The sequence below is a fragment of the Ochotona princeps genome, chromosome 18 (genome assembly GCF_030435755.1).
Source record: "Ochotona princeps isolate mOchPri1 chromosome 18, mOchPri1.hap1, whole genome shotgun sequence".
Taxonomy (NCBI): domain Eukaryota; kingdom Metazoa; phylum Chordata; class Mammalia; order Lagomorpha; family Ochotonidae; genus Ochotona; species Ochotona princeps.
Genome location: NC_080849.1, coordinates 48,047,422 through 48,065,468, shown reverse-complemented (window position 1 = coordinate 48,065,468; position 18,047 = coordinate 48,047,422). Strand labels below are relative to the sequence as shown.

The 18,047-nt window shown below is 42.0% G+C and overlaps 1 protein-coding gene across 4 annotated transcripts in view; it reads right to left on the bottom strand.

The window, feature by feature from the left end:
- PTPRM (protein tyrosine phosphatase receptor type M) overlaps positions 1-18,047 on the bottom strand; it is a 787,515-nt gene that overhangs the window by 487,828 nt on the left and 281,640 nt on the right. For all 4 annotated transcript variants that reach the window (XM_058676819.1, XM_058676821.1, XM_058676820.1 and 1 more), the window contains exon 3: positions 2,309-2,580. In XM_058676819.1, the coding sequence (XP_058532802.1) occupies positions 2,309-2,580 (272 nt within the window). The remainder of the gene's footprint in view (positions 1-2,308; positions 2,581-18,047) is intronic.

The following is an 18,047-nucleotide window of genomic DNA, read 5'->3' as shown; positions in this document are numbered from 1 at the left end:
AAAAGATTTTATCCAAAGTCAAGCAAGAATTCATTAAAAATGAACCTGCCCAGGTCCAGCGGACTATCCCACCCTGGATGTGGCTTGGTAATTCCTTTAGTTAAGCCTGGTCTCCCCAGAGTGTTTATAAGTCAAAGCACCCTTTCACACACTGGACTCTCTGAGCTAAGTATGTAAAGGAGAGTAGAAAACCCAGATCTGGAACGCAGCCATTGTCATGACAACCTGCATGCTGAGGCTCCGGAGACCAGGAAGGCTCACAGGAGAACTCAGTCTGGAGGCTGAGGCTGGATACTGCAAAGGCCAAAGAGAAGGACATTGGCGCAAGGATGAGGGACAACTTTCTACTCATGGTCCCCAACCAGCAGATGCCAGGAACTGGGGAACCCACGGCAGGGTCCAAAAGGCAATGAGAATGTTCCAGGGCTCTTCTAGAAGGAGCCTTTACATCCCATTCAGGTTCTCAGCCTGTGCCAGACAAAAAGACCTTCTCCAGGCTACCTTGGTAACACCCGGATCCCAGCTCGATCCTTTAACTTGTAAAAACAGGAAGCTTTTCCCTATGGGCTAAATTTATAAATATAGTCCTGACTGGGTATCAATACATTTATAGAAAAAGAAGATATTCATTGAATAGGATATTTTCTTTTGAGAAAAAAAATGCTCATTTTAAATCTAATTGTTTCATAAATAAAAACAGCACCTGTATACTGGGGTGAATTTAGAATGTGACAGATCGCAGAATGAAAAAAAAATTCAATCCCTTGTTATCCAACTTGATAGGGAGATATCTTTAAATGTATTTGCTTCAGAATAGATTTTATTCTTTATTATATATTTTGAATTAATACTCTATTTTATATCCATCTATCCACTCAACAATATAAACTTAAGTGATCTTCCACAGCATTATTCATAATGGTTGCAAAACAATTTTTGTAGTGAGAGATATAATTAATGTATCCTGTATTGTTGGAAATAATGTTGTTTTTTGCTTTTTCATTGTTAGAAGATAAGTTGTTATGAATATCATTGTACTTAATTATCTGCAAGCACTTTTCAAAATTTTAGGATAAATTTCTAACAGTTAATTGCCAAATGTAGATACACGTACAATTCTAATATTTTAAAAATTTACTGCCAAGCACACTCTAAATAGATTTTTAACAATTAATGCATATACCACTGGAGCTTCCACTACCTCCTCACTACCACTCAAAAATATTTACTCATTATTCATGAAATGTCAATAATTTACTACTGATGAAACATCAGAAATCATCGTAGGCACTGGGGTACAGAGATAAATCAAGCATGGAATCTACAGATCATTTATTCCCATTATCCATTCAGTGGCAGAAGGACTGGGATTGACAGATCATATTTGATAAACACCAAACCTGCAGAACAGATTAAGGACACCGTCCAGGACCATCCTGAAGAAAACCAGCAGTTGAAATACCCAGATATTCCTACCCTAAGTCCAGACAACCACCTCAATGAAACATGACAAATGATTTTACATCCACGTGCAAGTTGGCTCCTTGGTGAGCCAAAAGAACTAGCAAAGAGTAAAGCAAAAGACCACAGTCTCTTTATGGTACTTTCTATCTGGAAGTTGATGGTCTTTATTCAGAAAGACACCATGTCCATTATCATGAATTTCCCACCTGGGATCCCAACACAGGAGGTTCCTGTGTCACATGATTTAGACGACTTATGTACCACTTCCTAAACACCCGAGGCCACTCCCTTCATGTCATGGGATCACAAAGTGAACAAATGAGTCTCAACAGACTCCCAAAGATAACAGCAAAGGAGGCCTGGGCAGCCCTTCATAACCAAGAAGACTCTGGTATTTTCTTCCATTGCTTCTGCGGGTGGAAGACGGTAACTGTACTTCACAGGGTGACATTTAGGTGGCACTCATCCGTAACGACCATTGACTCCCAGGAGAAGCGGCATCTGCCTTTACTCCCAGGCCATCTCTCTGGGTGACAGTTTACTGAACAAGGAAAGTAAAAATACCCTTGAAGATAGCACTCCTTGCCCTACTGCAGTTACGGCTTTTTATTATTATTATTATTCTTTCTTAAAACAATATACAACTTGCATAAGCAAATTTAAGTTATACTTTTTACTAGCATCACAAAGTCTTAAAACATTCTTTGTTAGCAAGCATAGATTTTACCCACATTGATACAAAAAACATTCTTACAAATTTTCTGGTTATATCCATATCATAAGAATTCATATTTTTAGAAGTTAGACAATGTTTCATATCATGAAATGAGAAGGCATCACATACCTGATAAAAATTAGGCCAGAAAGTACTAATGGCAAGTTCTGCCCTGTTCCATGTGCGTGTTGGGTCTCCTGATACATTCCAGATAGGATTTCCCATGGGCCCGTTATTGACCTTCACATAGACATTGAGTAGGCCGGGTGCAGAATTACTCTTGCTGGATACAAAATAGTGGAAATCGATGCAGTGGGTGTCATTTTCTTTAAGCTGAGGTAAAAGCAGGTGGGCAATCTGCCCCTCAGGTCTCCCAGATGTGTTCACCAGCATGAAAGAACCTGAGGACACAAAGGCACAGAGTCACACCCTGAAACACTTCCCTGAAGAGCCACCACCATTCGCATAGGCCAGCACTGTAATTCCACATCGGTACAGTTACAGCTCTCATTCCCTGCCTTCCTTTCAATGCAAAACTTCCTCCTACTCCCCCCACCTTACCCCTCAACCCAATTCGCTCCAGAGTCAGTGAATGAAGAATTTCCTAGAAGTTACTTGTAATTAGTTTTCTAAGTAACAGAAATGAAGCATAATACTTACAGACCTCCCCAGATCAAATTGGCGGTCACTAGCCACCTATGGTTATTTAAGTGGAAATTAATTAAATTTCCACATGATCAGATATTCAAGTCTGCAGCCCACCAGCCAGGTTCCATGAGCTTCAGGATCACATGGCACTTGGTTGCTGCCACACTGGCTAGCACAATGATGGCACCCATCTTCCCAGAAGGCTCCACGGCACATCAACATCCTATAAGAGTAGCATTGTTGGGTAGCAACTATGTTTAGATGTTATACAACCCAGCTTGTCAAGACCTCTTCATTGGACCTTGACACTTCTTGGGGTCTTGCTTTGGGCACCATTGCTTTTGCCCAAAGCTATGACAGTTGATTTTTCTTGGAGGTGGGGACAGTTTTACAACTGGGTAAATGAGCATGCACTGGAGGTTGACCACCCACTGTCAAACCAGCTCCTCCTATTTCCACAGGCAGAGCACTAACACAGCCCCAAATGCTGAAGGGTTTACAGCTGATTAAGTTCACCTGGCACCTGGAGCCATGTCATGGCTAAGGTCAACAGAAACCTCAACTGAAATAATTACATAAATTGTAAACACTACATTGAAAAAGATAATAGCAAAAATGTTTTAAAGACAAAAGAGGCAATAGGCTTTTGCAAATTCTTGTTAACAGAGAGGGAAAATATATTAAAGCTCTAAGTTCCAAGTCTACCTAAGTTGAAAAAAACGTAGAAAGCATTGTTGTTCCAGGTTAGGATGGACTCCCAATTCCTACTGGGCAAGCGAGTTCTTCCCCCAGTAGGAATTGCCTTTTAAATGTCCCTTACTGTGAATGACAATGTCTAAGATGGTATTTTTTGTGTATACAGTCATTTTAGCGTTTATTCACATATGCCTATAAATAAGCAGAGTACCTGAAAAAAAAAAAAACATGGAATTTTTATTTTGTTTGAATGCTGTGAATCCTATATAGCAAAACAAGAAAATCACCTTTCCCACAGAATTACTCTAAGGGACAAATAAAAAAATGTTGATCTTCTTTACAAATGAACCAGCTGTTGAGAGATCAATATTACTATACATTTGTATAATGGTTGCTACTGTCACGGTGTCCTGATTTGAGGTAAGCAGGTCTAAATACCACTGAAAATGCATAGTAATGAGATCACAGATTACAAAGCAACTTCTTCAAGTTTTAGGATGAGTTAATAGCAAAATCAGAACTTTGAGACTCTGAATTTCCAAGCTATTACTCATCCTTCCACACTCCAATAACTCCATGTTTCTTCCTAGGCCATTTGAGCCTATTTGTATAGGAAAAACAACCAACAAACTTAAAAAAAAAAAAAAACTACTGCACAACACTACAGGAAAAATTATAGAAGCTGTTTTAAAACAGAGCAATTTTTCAAGCCCTGAATGTTAGACACCAAAAAATATAAAAACGAAGTCACAGGGGAAGGGTTATCTATGGAACATACATTCCAATAATAAGGAAGAGCTCCAAATGTGATTTAAGTAAGAGTCATGGCACAGACAGACACATGAGGCAGGAGACCATTGCAAGAATCTACCCTTTGTTAGATTCAGCAAAGTATAGAAGTCTTCAAGCATGCAGGCTGGGCCGACCTCCTCACAAATCTAAAGCAGGCTATTGATGATCAGACCAAGAGTTTGTGACTTTTTTTTCTCTTGCTCAGGTCTCAGCTGATTTAGTGCATTTTCCCACACTGGGGCCCTGTTCTGTGCAATCATGGCTACTTCCATTGTTGCATGAGAGCAAGGTTACCTCTGGATCACCACAGGCTTCAGTATTGCCACACCACCAAGAATATTATTTCTCACTTTGTTTCCATCTGTTGAACTTGGGCAACCATGAGTACCAATCACGGCTATATGCAAAGGATGGTAAACCCATATGTTGACCATTGCTATGGACTGGGAAAGACTATGTCCCCCAACGGTCCTTGTGCTAGAAGCTTGGCTCCCAATGCAGCGATGCTGAGGCAGTGTAATTTTCATGAGATGGAGCCTAGTGAAGGGTGGTACCCTCAGGTCTGTGACATCGGATCAGTTTCTGACAGAATGTGCTGTGAGAACGGAACACAACATCTCTCTCATTCTCCTGTTGTGCACACTGCCTTGCTTGTAACATTACCATCAGGCGGTCCTCCCCAGAGTCTTGCACAAGGATTTCCAAAACTGTGAGGTCTTTACTAAGTACCCAGCCTCATGTACTTTGTTACTGTCACTAAAATGGAGGGCACCCACACCTGTGAAGCAGGACTAAATGAAGCCCAGTAGATACCAATCATAAACTGAACAACATCTTACCATTACTGTTCAGGAAATCATTTGAGTTTCCTAAAGTATTATTTTCCTGGCTCCCTACCAGTCCTCCATTGCTTGATCTACCATGCTGTATTCTGCTCCAAAATGCTCTTCCAGTTAGTTTTCTGAGCTGTCTAAAGTACACAGAAATTCTTATGTTGAGGTCAAGGTGAAATTCAGATGATATCCATATTACAAATACTCCAATGTTCCTAATTTTTGTAATCCTTTCTTCTCCTTTTATCCCTGTGTGAGTCACAATAGTCTGTTTGCAGAAGCGTGCTTTTGTAATGCAGATCAGCTCGAACAGGATTAGCAGAGGGAGCACTGCCATCCCAGTCACACAGAAGTCACTTTGACTTACGTGAAATGTTTTGCAGTACATTAATTTTACAAAGTGATCAAAGGAAACTTTCCTCTTGAAGCTTTTATCAACATGTGATGGCCTTTAAACAAAGCTGAACAACCTACCAAAGTGCCTTCTTTAGTGCAAGGAGTGGCAACAAGGGTAGTGTTTCAAGAGCCAATTTGTTCTTCCACTCAGTTAAGCTCCATGGGTAACTACAAAACAGGTAAGAAACTTGGGCACTGCTAAGCCCTTCTTCTCGGTTTAAAATGAAAAAGCCAAAATGACTGATGAAGAAGACAAACCATGCACCATATTTCAAGGGTAGCAGAAAGGAAATGAACCAAGGAGTTCTACAGAGGGAAAGAGCTGGAGCCCTAGGGTTTAGGGTGATGTGAGGCTCCCTGGGATGCTGTGCCAGACAGGACTGAAAGAGTCAGGTTTTTGTTAGGGTTGTCACTGTTTTTGTTACAGCTTTGACTATAGAGCTGCATTGTTTTTTTTGGTTTTTATTTTAAGGGCTTTCATAAATGCTTTATTTATTTGAGAAGCAGACAGGCAGATACCTTTTGGTTTACTCGCCTAATGCGTACAGCATCCTGATCTGGGACCAAAGATGGAGCAAGCCTAATCTACTTTACGGGTGGCCATCACAGCCGTCTCCCAGAGGCCATCAGGGCAGGACTCTGGAGTCAGAAGCAAGACCCATGTATGAAACCTGGGCACTCTACTATGGGATGCAGATTTCATAAACACGTGAAGGTATTGGAGAAAACAGTCCAGCCAATGACGGGGATTACCATCAGGACTGCTCTGACCTCGCCCACTTCCGATGCAGCATGTGTTCTATGAATAGCAAGCCAGTCTTTGCCCTCTGTCATTTCCTTCCATCTACCTTACAATGATCTCAGTATTGTTCTAATACAGGTAGATGGTAATTTTCAAATTTGCTTTTTGTCTGATATAAGAACACTAGTATTGGCACATTACAAAATCTTGGATTCAATCTGTTGTGGTTGTGGGGGAAGGCATCTATTCAGTGTGGTCACCAAGACTTAGCTTGGGGCGTTGAGACATACATCGTGACCTTTCCACCCACACAAGGTTGTCCTGGCTGTGCTGGGCTGAGTCTTCCAATGAGTGTAGAGACACAAACAGGAACATTCTTGTTAGCAGTCTACCAGCTCTGATGTGGTATAAAGTACTATGTCTAAAGGACTGGTATGGGAAAGGAAGAGATGTTCTTCAGTGATTTGAATTTATCACCCATGTGCATGAAAAGAAACTTAGCCCACCAACTAATGTTTAAATGATTTTAAAAAAAGAAAGTATTCACATTCAATATTAGATTATTGGGTCTGCTGTAAAAAATCCCTATATGGTTGAACTTCGATGTTCACTTTCTATTTCAATGTTTTGACTGGCAGGAAAGGCATTTTCAAAGAATAATTGGGTCTCCCTTTGTAGTTACTCTCATACCTCAACTCCCCCCCAAATAAAGCACCCCAACTGGGAAAGTAAATAAAAGCAATCATAATTCAAGTTGGCATAGAGGTTTCATTTGTGTTCAGATAATAAAAACACCCTCAAGTCACTGGCACATTGGTAGAGAACATAGCTTTGTAGGAAAAAGAAATGGGCTCCACTTGAGGAGGGTAGTTTACGAAGAGACAAGGCTCAGACAGAGACCTGAACGGCTCTGAAGAACCATTATTTTGACTTTCTAAAAATACAAAGTTTCTTGCAAGAATATGCAATGTTCACATTCTCAATCTTTGGATGAATTAAATTTACTTTAATCAAGTTCTTAGGATGTGACTGGTTTCCACCATTGTTGGAAACAGCAATAACGACTACCACAGAACTGGCTACTTGTTTCTTGGCCCATCGGTAACATTTGCATTGATGTGCTAGAGAATCTAGATTTGCAAAAGCGGAGAAAACTGTCTGAATTACCATCCTACACTTGAGAAACTTCATATCAACAACAACAAAAAAGTGCATTCTATTATGCAGCAAGATGAAAGAAAGAAGAGTGTACGTCACCCAATACTTCAGCTGACAGAAAAATTCAGGAATTGCATTTTGTGAATGTTCAAGCCATTATAAAACTCATTTTTCCAGCATCTTGCTTTGTTCAAAAGCACACAGATCATTAGTCTTTCCCTCCCTTTGGCTGTTTGCCTTCATTTTTTCCTCTATGACCGTAACTTAAGTTTGTGGATTTAGAATCCAAAACCTATTTAAACAGTTTACAAGTTTCATCAATGCTGATGCATAGCCTGACTCTAGCTAACACGGCCATTTGTGCTTCTTCTGACATATCCAAAAATGACCAGTTATAACAATTCAGCTTACTACAACAATGCTTCCTAAACAATCTGTGATGAAGGATTACTATATTTAAAGTTCGCCAGTGCATCTCAAATCAAATGTGTGTAAAATACAATAAACATGAATTGCTACCAAGTGACATGCAAAATGCAAGCTCCAAATGTGTGATCAGGACCATTTGATAAAATAAATATAAAACAACTCAGCCCAACTCAAGAAAATTTTCTGTAGATTTGCCATCAACTTTCATAGCATTCATGGACTAGCAACAAAGAAGGTATGGTTCAGCCCTGACCAGCAGTCTACCCTGAATAACACTGGCTTAACTTTGTAGCAGATAAGCTGTGCAAAACAGGATCTACAATCTTCTAACAGACAATTGTTTCCCAGATACCACTGTCCCAGATGAAGATGCTAATTGGGGTCTGGGTTGTTGCATTTCTAATGAAGTTCCCTGCTAATGCATTTGGGAAGGCTGTAGAAGATAGTCTACATACTTGAGCCCTTGCCACTCCCATGGGAGACTCAGATGGAATTTCATGGCTTTTGGCTTTGATATGGTCCAGACCCAGTTGATGCGATCATTTGGGGAGTGAACCAGCAGATGGAAGATCTCTTTTTTCTGTTTCATCCTCTCTCTCTGTCATTCTGTCTTTCAAATAAATAAACAGATCTTTTTAAAAAATTACAAGTAGGCAAATTTTAAAAAAGGATTGGGAAGAAAATCTCTGAATTTTTTTAAACTCAAGTACAGTAAAGAACCTTTGAATACAAAACAATTGTGTGGAGGAAAATGATAAAGAAGAGCGGGAAATACATTCATTGATAATGCAATGGGAGCTGGTTGAGGCTCAAAGGGTTATCCTGCTGCCTAAGATGCTGGTACCCCATGAATCCCGGGTGCCCTGCTCTGCTTCAGCAGCAGATCCTGGCCCAAGTACTTGGCCCTGCCACCCCCGTGGGAGACACAGATGGAGCTCCTGGTTCCTGACATCTTCTTTGGCTAACCTCAATCTTGGTAGTCATTTGGGGAGTGAATCATAAGATGTATATTTCCCTTTCTTTCTGTAACTCTACCTTTCAAATGAATAAATACTTTAAAAAGAAAAGACAAAATGATGGTGGCCAAAAAAACCACTGAGTGCAGAAAAGAACTGGGGAAATTATAGAAGGTCTGGTTTACCCTGGCCCACGGAAGCACCATGTAATACTGGCAGATCTTAAACGGGAGAAAAGGTCGTGGGATAAAATGTGCCACCTGGTAATTGGGCCAATACACTGTGCAACTGATATCACTAAATCTTCACCACAATAAAGACCTGAAGGAACAGCAGAGTGAATTCACCAAGGCAGCACAGGAAAAGTGATTGAGCCAGGGACATTTTGAAGTATTCAACTTCAAGCTCTGAATGTAATGCTCCAAGATCAGTCCTTCTCAAACACTTTTGACTGCAACTCAACATACTAACTACATCATACAATGTGACCCAGAATGCATGCAGGATGATGTGTCCAGACATGTATGTGTATGCACATACTCAGACACAAGACTTTCATGGAAACGTGAGTCTGTGGCCAAGTGCGCAGATGGACAACACTCATATTTCCTGCTCTATTTGACTTCCTAATTCACAATTTCGTAAGTTGACACTGGCAGAACCCAAAATGAACTTAGTTCACAAATGTTGTGCTATGATTTCTTTCCAACAACCAAAACAAAGATATGAACACTGCCCTCTGCTTCCTGGTAAGGTTATTTTTAAATTATTTTTAATTTGTCCTTTGAAATTGGATCTCATGTCTCAGCCATCAATCACCAGGTTACACCATTCTCCTACTGCCTCAGTCAGTACTAACACGTACTAAGGCTCCAAGAGAATGTGTCTTCTCTCATGAGAAACCCTATAAAGTGTGGAAGACGAAAGTTCCTGGGGAAAATCAGAACTCCAGGTGCCCCCACAGAAAGTGCCACCAGCACACTACAATGTCAGCACCCCTTCGCACCCACATTATCTGCTCTCTTGCACATGCCTCAGCCAGGTTCACCTTTTGCAGGCCACCTGCTGCTCTTGTGCCCCTTCTCAAAACTTACCCTCCTCCCAATGTGAAAAGCTGGCCTCACTGCCACCAAGGAACAAAATGTGCACAAAACTGGACCTCTCTACTCTCAATGACATGTCTCTGGATTTACTTTCCTGTCTTGTCTTCCTTCAATATGTTAACTGCATTTTTTTTTTTGTAATACTAGGCCAGTAAAAACACAAGGAGGAACAGAAGCATGGCAAAGAGGTAGAACCACGTGTCAAGGAGGCCCAGGAGAAGCTCTGTAATCAATTGCACAACCTCTTCCTGCTACCCGAGCCCTTGCAGAGCCCAGCCAGCAGATACTGTCAGCAGGAGAGAAGGAAACAGGCTCAGTGTCACCTGAATCGTTCTTAGGAGTTATGTACGTTACATTCCATTCTCTTGAATACATTCCCAACCCATCTACGAACTATGAAACTAATAACAAGCATAGTTCACAGCCCTCCGATGTAGAGACAATAGCTGCTTTAGGCCATCTCTGCTAAACACCCAAGAAAAATGCAATTGTCAATTTAATTATTCACAGCACAGCTAAATGGAATTTTTAATCATTATTCATAAACATACTGAGCTGACTAAAACATAAGTGGACATTTTAAAAACTACAAGTGATAAAATTGGACCTATTCATTCCTTCAGACAGAAGTTTGTAGCTTGGTTATACATATTTTTAAAAATATATATTTATTTTTATTGGAAAGGAAAATTTATAGAGAGAAGGAGACACAGAAAGATCCTTCTATCTGCTGGTTCACTCTCTCCAGATGGCTACAATAACGGGAGCTTAGCCAATTTGGAGCCAAGAGCCAGGAAATTCTTCTGGGTCTCCCACGCAGGTGCAGGGTAAGGCTTGAGGCTATCCTCTGCTGCTTTCCCTGGCCACAAGCAGGGAGCTGGATGGGAACTGCAGTAACCAGGACATCATAGGAGATGCCAGTCCTTGGAGGTGGAGGATTAGCCAGTTAAGCCAACATGCCAGCCCCTAGTCATACATATTTTATCTGAAACTTTCATCCGAGAAAGAATTATATAAAAGGTCACAGAATTGGCCAATCTACTATGCTCACAAATACTGAATGTAAATATAAGCAGAAGTCACTGTAAAATCTGGAGCTTTAGGACTGTCTATCAACTTTTTTTTGAAAGATTTATTTATTTTTATTGGAAACTCAGATATACAGAGAGAAGAGAAAGAGAGAAAGTTCTTCCATCTGATGATTCACTCCCCAAGTGACCGCAACGGCCCATGCTATGCCAATCTGAAGCCAGGAGCTAGGAACTTCCTCCAGGTCTCCCATACAGGTGCATAGCCCCAAGGCTTTGGGCCATCCTCGACTGCTTTCCCAGGCCACAAACAGGGAGCTGGATGGGAAGTGGAGCTGTGGGGCTAGAACCGGCGCCGATATGGGATCCTGGGGCGTTCGAGGTGAGGACTTTAGCCGCCAGGCCACACCGCCAGGTCCCGTCTATCAACTTTCAAAAGGAGCTTTGAGACAGCATTTGAGATAAAAATGTATTTGAAGAGGCTCATGGGAAAGGAAAGAAATTCTGGGAGTTGCATTTAGAACAGAAGCGTGGCCTCTCCTTAGAAGGCTTCCTGAGAATGAACTGGATTACAGCGCATGTCATCTAGATAAGCTGCCACAGTGACCGAGCGGAAAACAGTAGGTGTGTCCTTTAGAATTTATAAGTAAAATACACACAGAAGAAAACAAACACAACCTCTTGACTGCCTGAGGATGTTAATGAAGCAGAACTGTAACAACGGAGTAGTGACAGACTATTTAGAACATTCTTAAAAGACTGATTAATGTTCCATATGTCAAATTTTTAACAGAGCAACATCTTTAGAAACAGTTCCTGTTGTTCGAAATCTCAGAATAACATAAGCTATCACAATATAAGCTTTTGCTTAATTTTTTCTCCCAAATTACTTTTGATTCAGAAACTGTTTTTTTCCCACATGTATAGCCAGCGACAGTCTACTAGACAAAGCATGATCTGCTTTAAGAATACACTAAACAGGGGCTGGTGGTATAGCATATCTTGTACTTGTGGTGCAAGTATCCCATATGGGTGCCAGTTTGTCTCTTGGCTGCTGTACTTCCAATCCAGCTCATTGCTTATGACCTGGGAAAGCAGTGGAGAATGGTCAAATCTTTGAGCTCCTGCACCCATGTGGGATGCTAAGAAAGAAGCTATTGATTCCTGGCTTTGGATCAGATTTGCTCAACTCTGGCCATAATGGCCATTTGAGGAGTGAACCAGTGGATGGAGGACTTCTCACTGTAAATTTTTTTTTTTTCAAATAACATCAATGAGTCTTTTTAAAAAAAGATTTATTTATGTTTATTACAAAGTCAGATATACAGAGAGGAGCAGAGACAGAGAGGAAGATCTTCCGTCCGATGATTCACTCCCCAAGTGGCCGCAACAGTGATCCCGTGATCCGATGCCAGGAGCCAGGAACTTTCCCTAGGTCTCCCATGCGGGTGCAGAGTCCCAAAGCTTTGGGCTGTCCTGGACTGCTTTCCCAGGCCACAAGCAGGGAGCTGGATGGGAAGCAGGGCTGCTGGGATCAGAACCAGTGTCCATATGGGATCCTGGCGCATTCAACGTGAGGACCTTAGCCGCCAGGCCACCGCGCCTGGCCCAACATCAATAAGTCTTAAAAGAAGAAGAAACTGAACAGCTTTAATATAAAGCACAGAGCATGCTTAAGTATTTAAAAACTGCATCATCTTTGCCTTTTGTGGCTCAACAAACTCTTGCTAGTGTGCTCACCAAGATGTCAAGCCCACCTTTTTATCCAGTCATAAAACCTAGTTCTCAAAAAAAAAAAAAATCCAAGAGTTCTCTGGAGATTCCTGATGGACAGCTCCCTGCATGCCCGAAGAGGACAGTGAAAGGCATTGCATTAGCCTGGCTGAGACCAGGACCCAGCTCACACTGACCAGAGGAGAGAAGGAAATGTCAAAGCGTAACAAGGTTTTCAGAGGAGGAAATTAAACCGGCCTGAACATTAAGCTAATGACCTACTATTAAGTCTACGAAGGGCAGAAACAGTCTGGAACATGAGGAATCTGTTGGATTAGTCATTGCTAAACCCTTCACAAATGAAAATGAAAAAGCACTTTGCATTAGCCAAAGGACAATTGGTGCAGCTCAGACTCCTAAAAGTCACTTCTCTTTGCCTCTACACCAAGTTACTTATATTATTGCAAACTGTTGGGTATAATTTTAGCATGAATACATTTTTAAATATGTAAAAACCTCAATACCACATGTTTGGGAGTTCTGGTGAAGCTCCTGGCATGGAGCAAAAAGGAAGCACTATAAACTCATTAAAATATTACCAAAGAAGGGCCCGGCGCAGTAGCTCAGTGGCTAAGGTCCTTGCCTTGCATGTACAGAAATCCCATATGGGTGCCAGTTTTAATCCCGGTGGCCCTGCTTCTCATCCAGCTATCTGCCTGTGACGTGAGAAAGCAGTTGCGGATGGCCTTAAGCTTTGGACCCTGAACCGTGTGGGACACCCAGAAGAGGCTTCTGGCTCCTGGCTTAGGATCGACTCAGCTCTAGCCATTGCAGCCACTTGGGGAGTGGATCCACAGATGGAAAATATTCCACTCTGTCTCTCCTCCTTTCTGAATATCTGATTTTGCAAATAAATAAATAAATCTGGGCCCAGCGCGATAGCGTAGTGGTTAAAGTCCTCGCCTTGAACCCGCCAGGATCTCATATGGACGCCGGTTCTAATCCCAGCGGCCCTGCTTCCCATCCAACTCCCTGCTTGTGGCCTGGGAAAGCAGTCGAGGACGGCCCAAAGCCTTGGGACCCTGCACCCGTGTGGGAGACCTGGAGGAGCTCCTGGCTCCTAGCTTCGGATTGGCTCAGCTCCAGGGGTTGCGTTCATTTGGGGAGTGAATCATCGGACGGAGGATCTTCCTCTCTGTCTCTCCTCCTCTCTGTATATCTGCCTTTCCTATAAAAAATAAATAAATCTTAAAAAAAATCCTTAAAAAAGGACAATGTTATCAAAGTAGACTGCAAAAAATCAGCATACTCTTTCCTTCTTAGAAAGCAAGCTAGCAGACAAATCTCATCCATTAAACTGACCAGTTCCGTGCCCTTATAAAAACCACTCTCAACTCAAGTCATTTTGTCTACAACATTAGAGAGGAACACAGCCTCTCATGATGTATGCGAACTAAGGCACGCAGAGTCCTCATCCAAGGCTGGACAGGACGCAGGAGGGAGGGCTCCCCGAGCTTGCTGAGGAAAAAAACTGGACTCTAGTTTCTGTAACTATTTATTATTGTCTTCACTTGAGACTCACAGATGGACACACATTACTCTCATCTGCTGGTTTCATCCTCAAATTCCTGTGATGGCCAGAAAAGAGCTAGATTCGGCAGAGCCGGGCACTTGATGTCCTGAAGCCTCAGTGCTGCCTCTCAGGGCTGGCAATAACAGGAAGCTGGAGTCTGGACTCAGAGCCATGAACTGAACCCAGGCTTTCAGGTATGAGATGCAGTTATCTTTTTTCTTTATTACTATTATTTTATTATCATTTTATGATACTGTTCCACAGGCCCTGGGATTTCCCTTATCCCCTTCCCAATCTCCTCCTCCCTCACTGAATTCTCCTCTATTACCAATACAGTACAGTTCTTCATAAACAGTCATATGTCCATCATTGCAGGAATGGACAATGGCAGAGAGTCCAGCATCCTATTGTCAAGATAGAGTAAAAAGTTTCATTGGGAGACCATCTTTGATCTGGAAGTAGAGACGCCTAATGCATTGTATCCTTACATCTGGATATGACAGTCTGCAGTGCACAGTTACCATACACCCCCTTAAATGAAAAGCCACAATACAAACCAACAGGAAGAAAAACAGAAATTTACAACAGCAAGAAGCTTTCAAGAGGTTTTGATAGTTCAACAATCCTGAATTGCTATTGATCCTACCACTCCAATTGTGATGAAATCTCGCCAGAATCCACCGGCTGCTATGGTCCACCTTAGAGTCTCCATATGTCCAGATATTCACTGTCAGCACTTGGTTGGAGTAGTTGATCAATTTGTTCTGTCCCCTGCCATGGTACCAGGTGTCCTCTGGAGACTCCAATGTACTGCCATATCCTCCATGTGCATTTGGAAATACTGTTCCACTGCTCCATCTGAGCTGCTGAGGAGGCCCAGCTCTGACACACGCGCATTCCAGTCAGACCATAGAACCTGCAATTCTCTCCATGATTGGGGTTCTGAGTCCAGCAGTTCAGCTGGCAGGGAATCGCCAGAGAAACCTCATCTGAGACCATCCCAGACCTGATTCTTGTGTGTGTGCACCAGTACAGGGTAAGGCACCCAAACCAGCCCACGCGCACACTGGCAGCTGCAATTGCTGAGTCAGTTCTGCCTCTAGCTCCATGTTTTACACAAACCAGTGGGTGTCGGAGTCCGGCCTGATCCTGCCCGCCACATACTCGGCCTTCACACAAACCAGTGGGAGCTGCAGTCTACTCGGAGCAACCCACAAAACCCCCCACCAGGCCCACCCTGTCCTGGCCTCTGTGTTTGCCAGTATGTACAGCTGACTGTCCTGTCTGTTGCATATCCCATTCGGCTCTTTGTACATGTCAATGGGCACTGAAGTCCAGTTCATCCCAACCAGCCCCACTAACCACTCCACACTGGTGCCATTGGGTGCCACCATCTGTCCAGCCATGCCTGTGCCTGACAGAATTTGCCCTCCCCCTGCCACCGTGTCAGCATCTGCCAGCTGATGCTGAGGCAAAGCTTGATCCACTCCATCCACTTTGGCTTATGCAGAGGCTTTTCCAGAAGCTTTTCCCTGATCCAGTTCACATGTAGGCCATCAGATGTTGTGGTCCTGCTCTGCCTGGTCTGCCCCCACCCAGCTCTCATGCTCACTAGTGAGAGTTCGCCACTGCCTTCCAACTGGGGCCATCCCCACCACCTCCTGTGTTTCACACGTGCTGGTTGGGTGCTGTGACCCAGTCTGGCACAGGCTTCCTCACCTTGGCATTTGCCAGTAGGTGCTGTAGCCTGGCCAGGCCCAGCCCATTCTCAATTCCAGCTGACACTGGTGAGGGTATGAGCTGCAGGTATCTTAACTGCTGAGCTTAATGCCTGGGCCCTGCATTTGGACCTTGACAGCCAAACACTGGGTGTCATGGAGAATGATGGAGTTGCATGCCTTTCAAACAAGCTGATGAGAATGAAATGATAGAACTTATATAACATGGTTCTTGAAAACAGTACCAAGAACACAGCAGAGATGTGCTGAAGTTTGGCCTTCATTCCAGTTTTTATTCAGATGAATATGAACTTACTCAAGGAGGACACAATAGCTGAATACTTACTTCAGAGTAATTTCTAACGGCCTTGAACTTCAACGCTTCAAAAGTGACATGATCATACAGGTTACAGTCCTCCATCTCCATTCAGACTAACAAGATCATTAATACAAATCACTTAGGTGTTTGGACTCATCCACCTTATCTAAACACTAATTTTCAAATATAAAAAATCATTTTCTATGTAACTGGGAGGGAAATCTTCTCATGTGATTTAAATGTTGAAATGTTACCATGTCTACTGAATTATAAATGCATTTTTAAAAATTAGAAGGGTAAAGCATTATGATAATTAATGATTATGAAAGCTATTGATTTCATACACAAAATAATTAACTTCCAAATAAATAGGTAAATACTTTAAGCATGTACAAGAGGAACAATAATAGCTAAGTTATAATATATCTATATTGATTATAAAATACATGTCAGGCATTTTTCCAAGCATTTTACATGCTTTCTTTAAATCTTTAGAAACAGGGAGATAATTGAGGCATACAGAGGTTAAGTAATTTGCTCAAAACCAGAAATGTAGTAAATTGTGGAGAGGGAATATGAGCTCGAACCAATGTGCTCCAGGGTTTGGGCTCTTCAGCCTGATATAAGGATACCTCTCAGTTTAAGTGGCTGTACATTTTCTTCTCTTAATTACACAAGTGCCTGTGTGTGCAAAAAAAATCGAACTCTAATCATTAACCTAAGATATTATAGAAGGTAAAAATACATTAACACACTCATAATTGTGGGAATATTCTGGGATAGCCTACGAAAAGACAGACATGTGGTCAGAGCTTGCTCTCCGTACCCAGGATCCGCTGACCCAAGAGCTGACTGCAGGGACCTGGGAGAGTCCAGTCAACAATAGTCATGCATGGCCAAGATTAACTGAATCCAGCCTACACTGGATTTACCAGGAGTTTGCCATTTATAGTCACCTTCCTTGTATATGTCTGCTTAACATTTTTTCCCTTAGTACCTTAAAAGTTGAGGTTTTTTTAAAATCTACTTATATGTATTAACTTATTTTTATCTGAGAGACAGAGAGGAAGACAAAGAGAGAGACAGAGTGTGTGAGATTGCTTATCGACTGGTCTACTCCCCAAATGCTTGCAGAGCCACAACTGGGCCAAGTTAAAGTCAGAAGCAAGGAACTCACTCCTGCGTGTGGGGCAGGATCCTAAGCAGTTGAGCCTCCATCTGCTGCTGCTTCGTGTGTTCACAAGCAGGAGATTCAGAGTGCCAGCAGAGCTGAGGTTCAAACCTTTATGAGATGTAGGTATTCCCAGCAGCATCAGAACCAGTGTCAAACACCTGTGCGTGTTTGTGTGTACATATACATACTATACACACACACAGCATATATGTATACATAGTATGTTTTACATATAGTATGTATATTTATATACATTCAATATAATTTCAATTACATTTAAATTAAGTTTGATATATTATATAAATATGCATATATATACATTCTCTCTACATACATATGAAACAAGAAACATGCGAGTGTGAGTGTGTGCACAGATGTTTTTTCTTAAAAATTCAGCATAATGTCTTACATTACATACCAAACTTTAGGCTTAAAATTCAACTTTCAACGCAGTGGTTAACATGTTGCTTGGGATATCTACATCCTCCATATAAGCTCTTGGGGTTTGAGCCCCAGTTTTACTCCCAGGGCCAGAGGCCCTGGCACCAAGTACCCTAGGAAGCAGCAAGTAATTGTTCAAGGACTTAGGA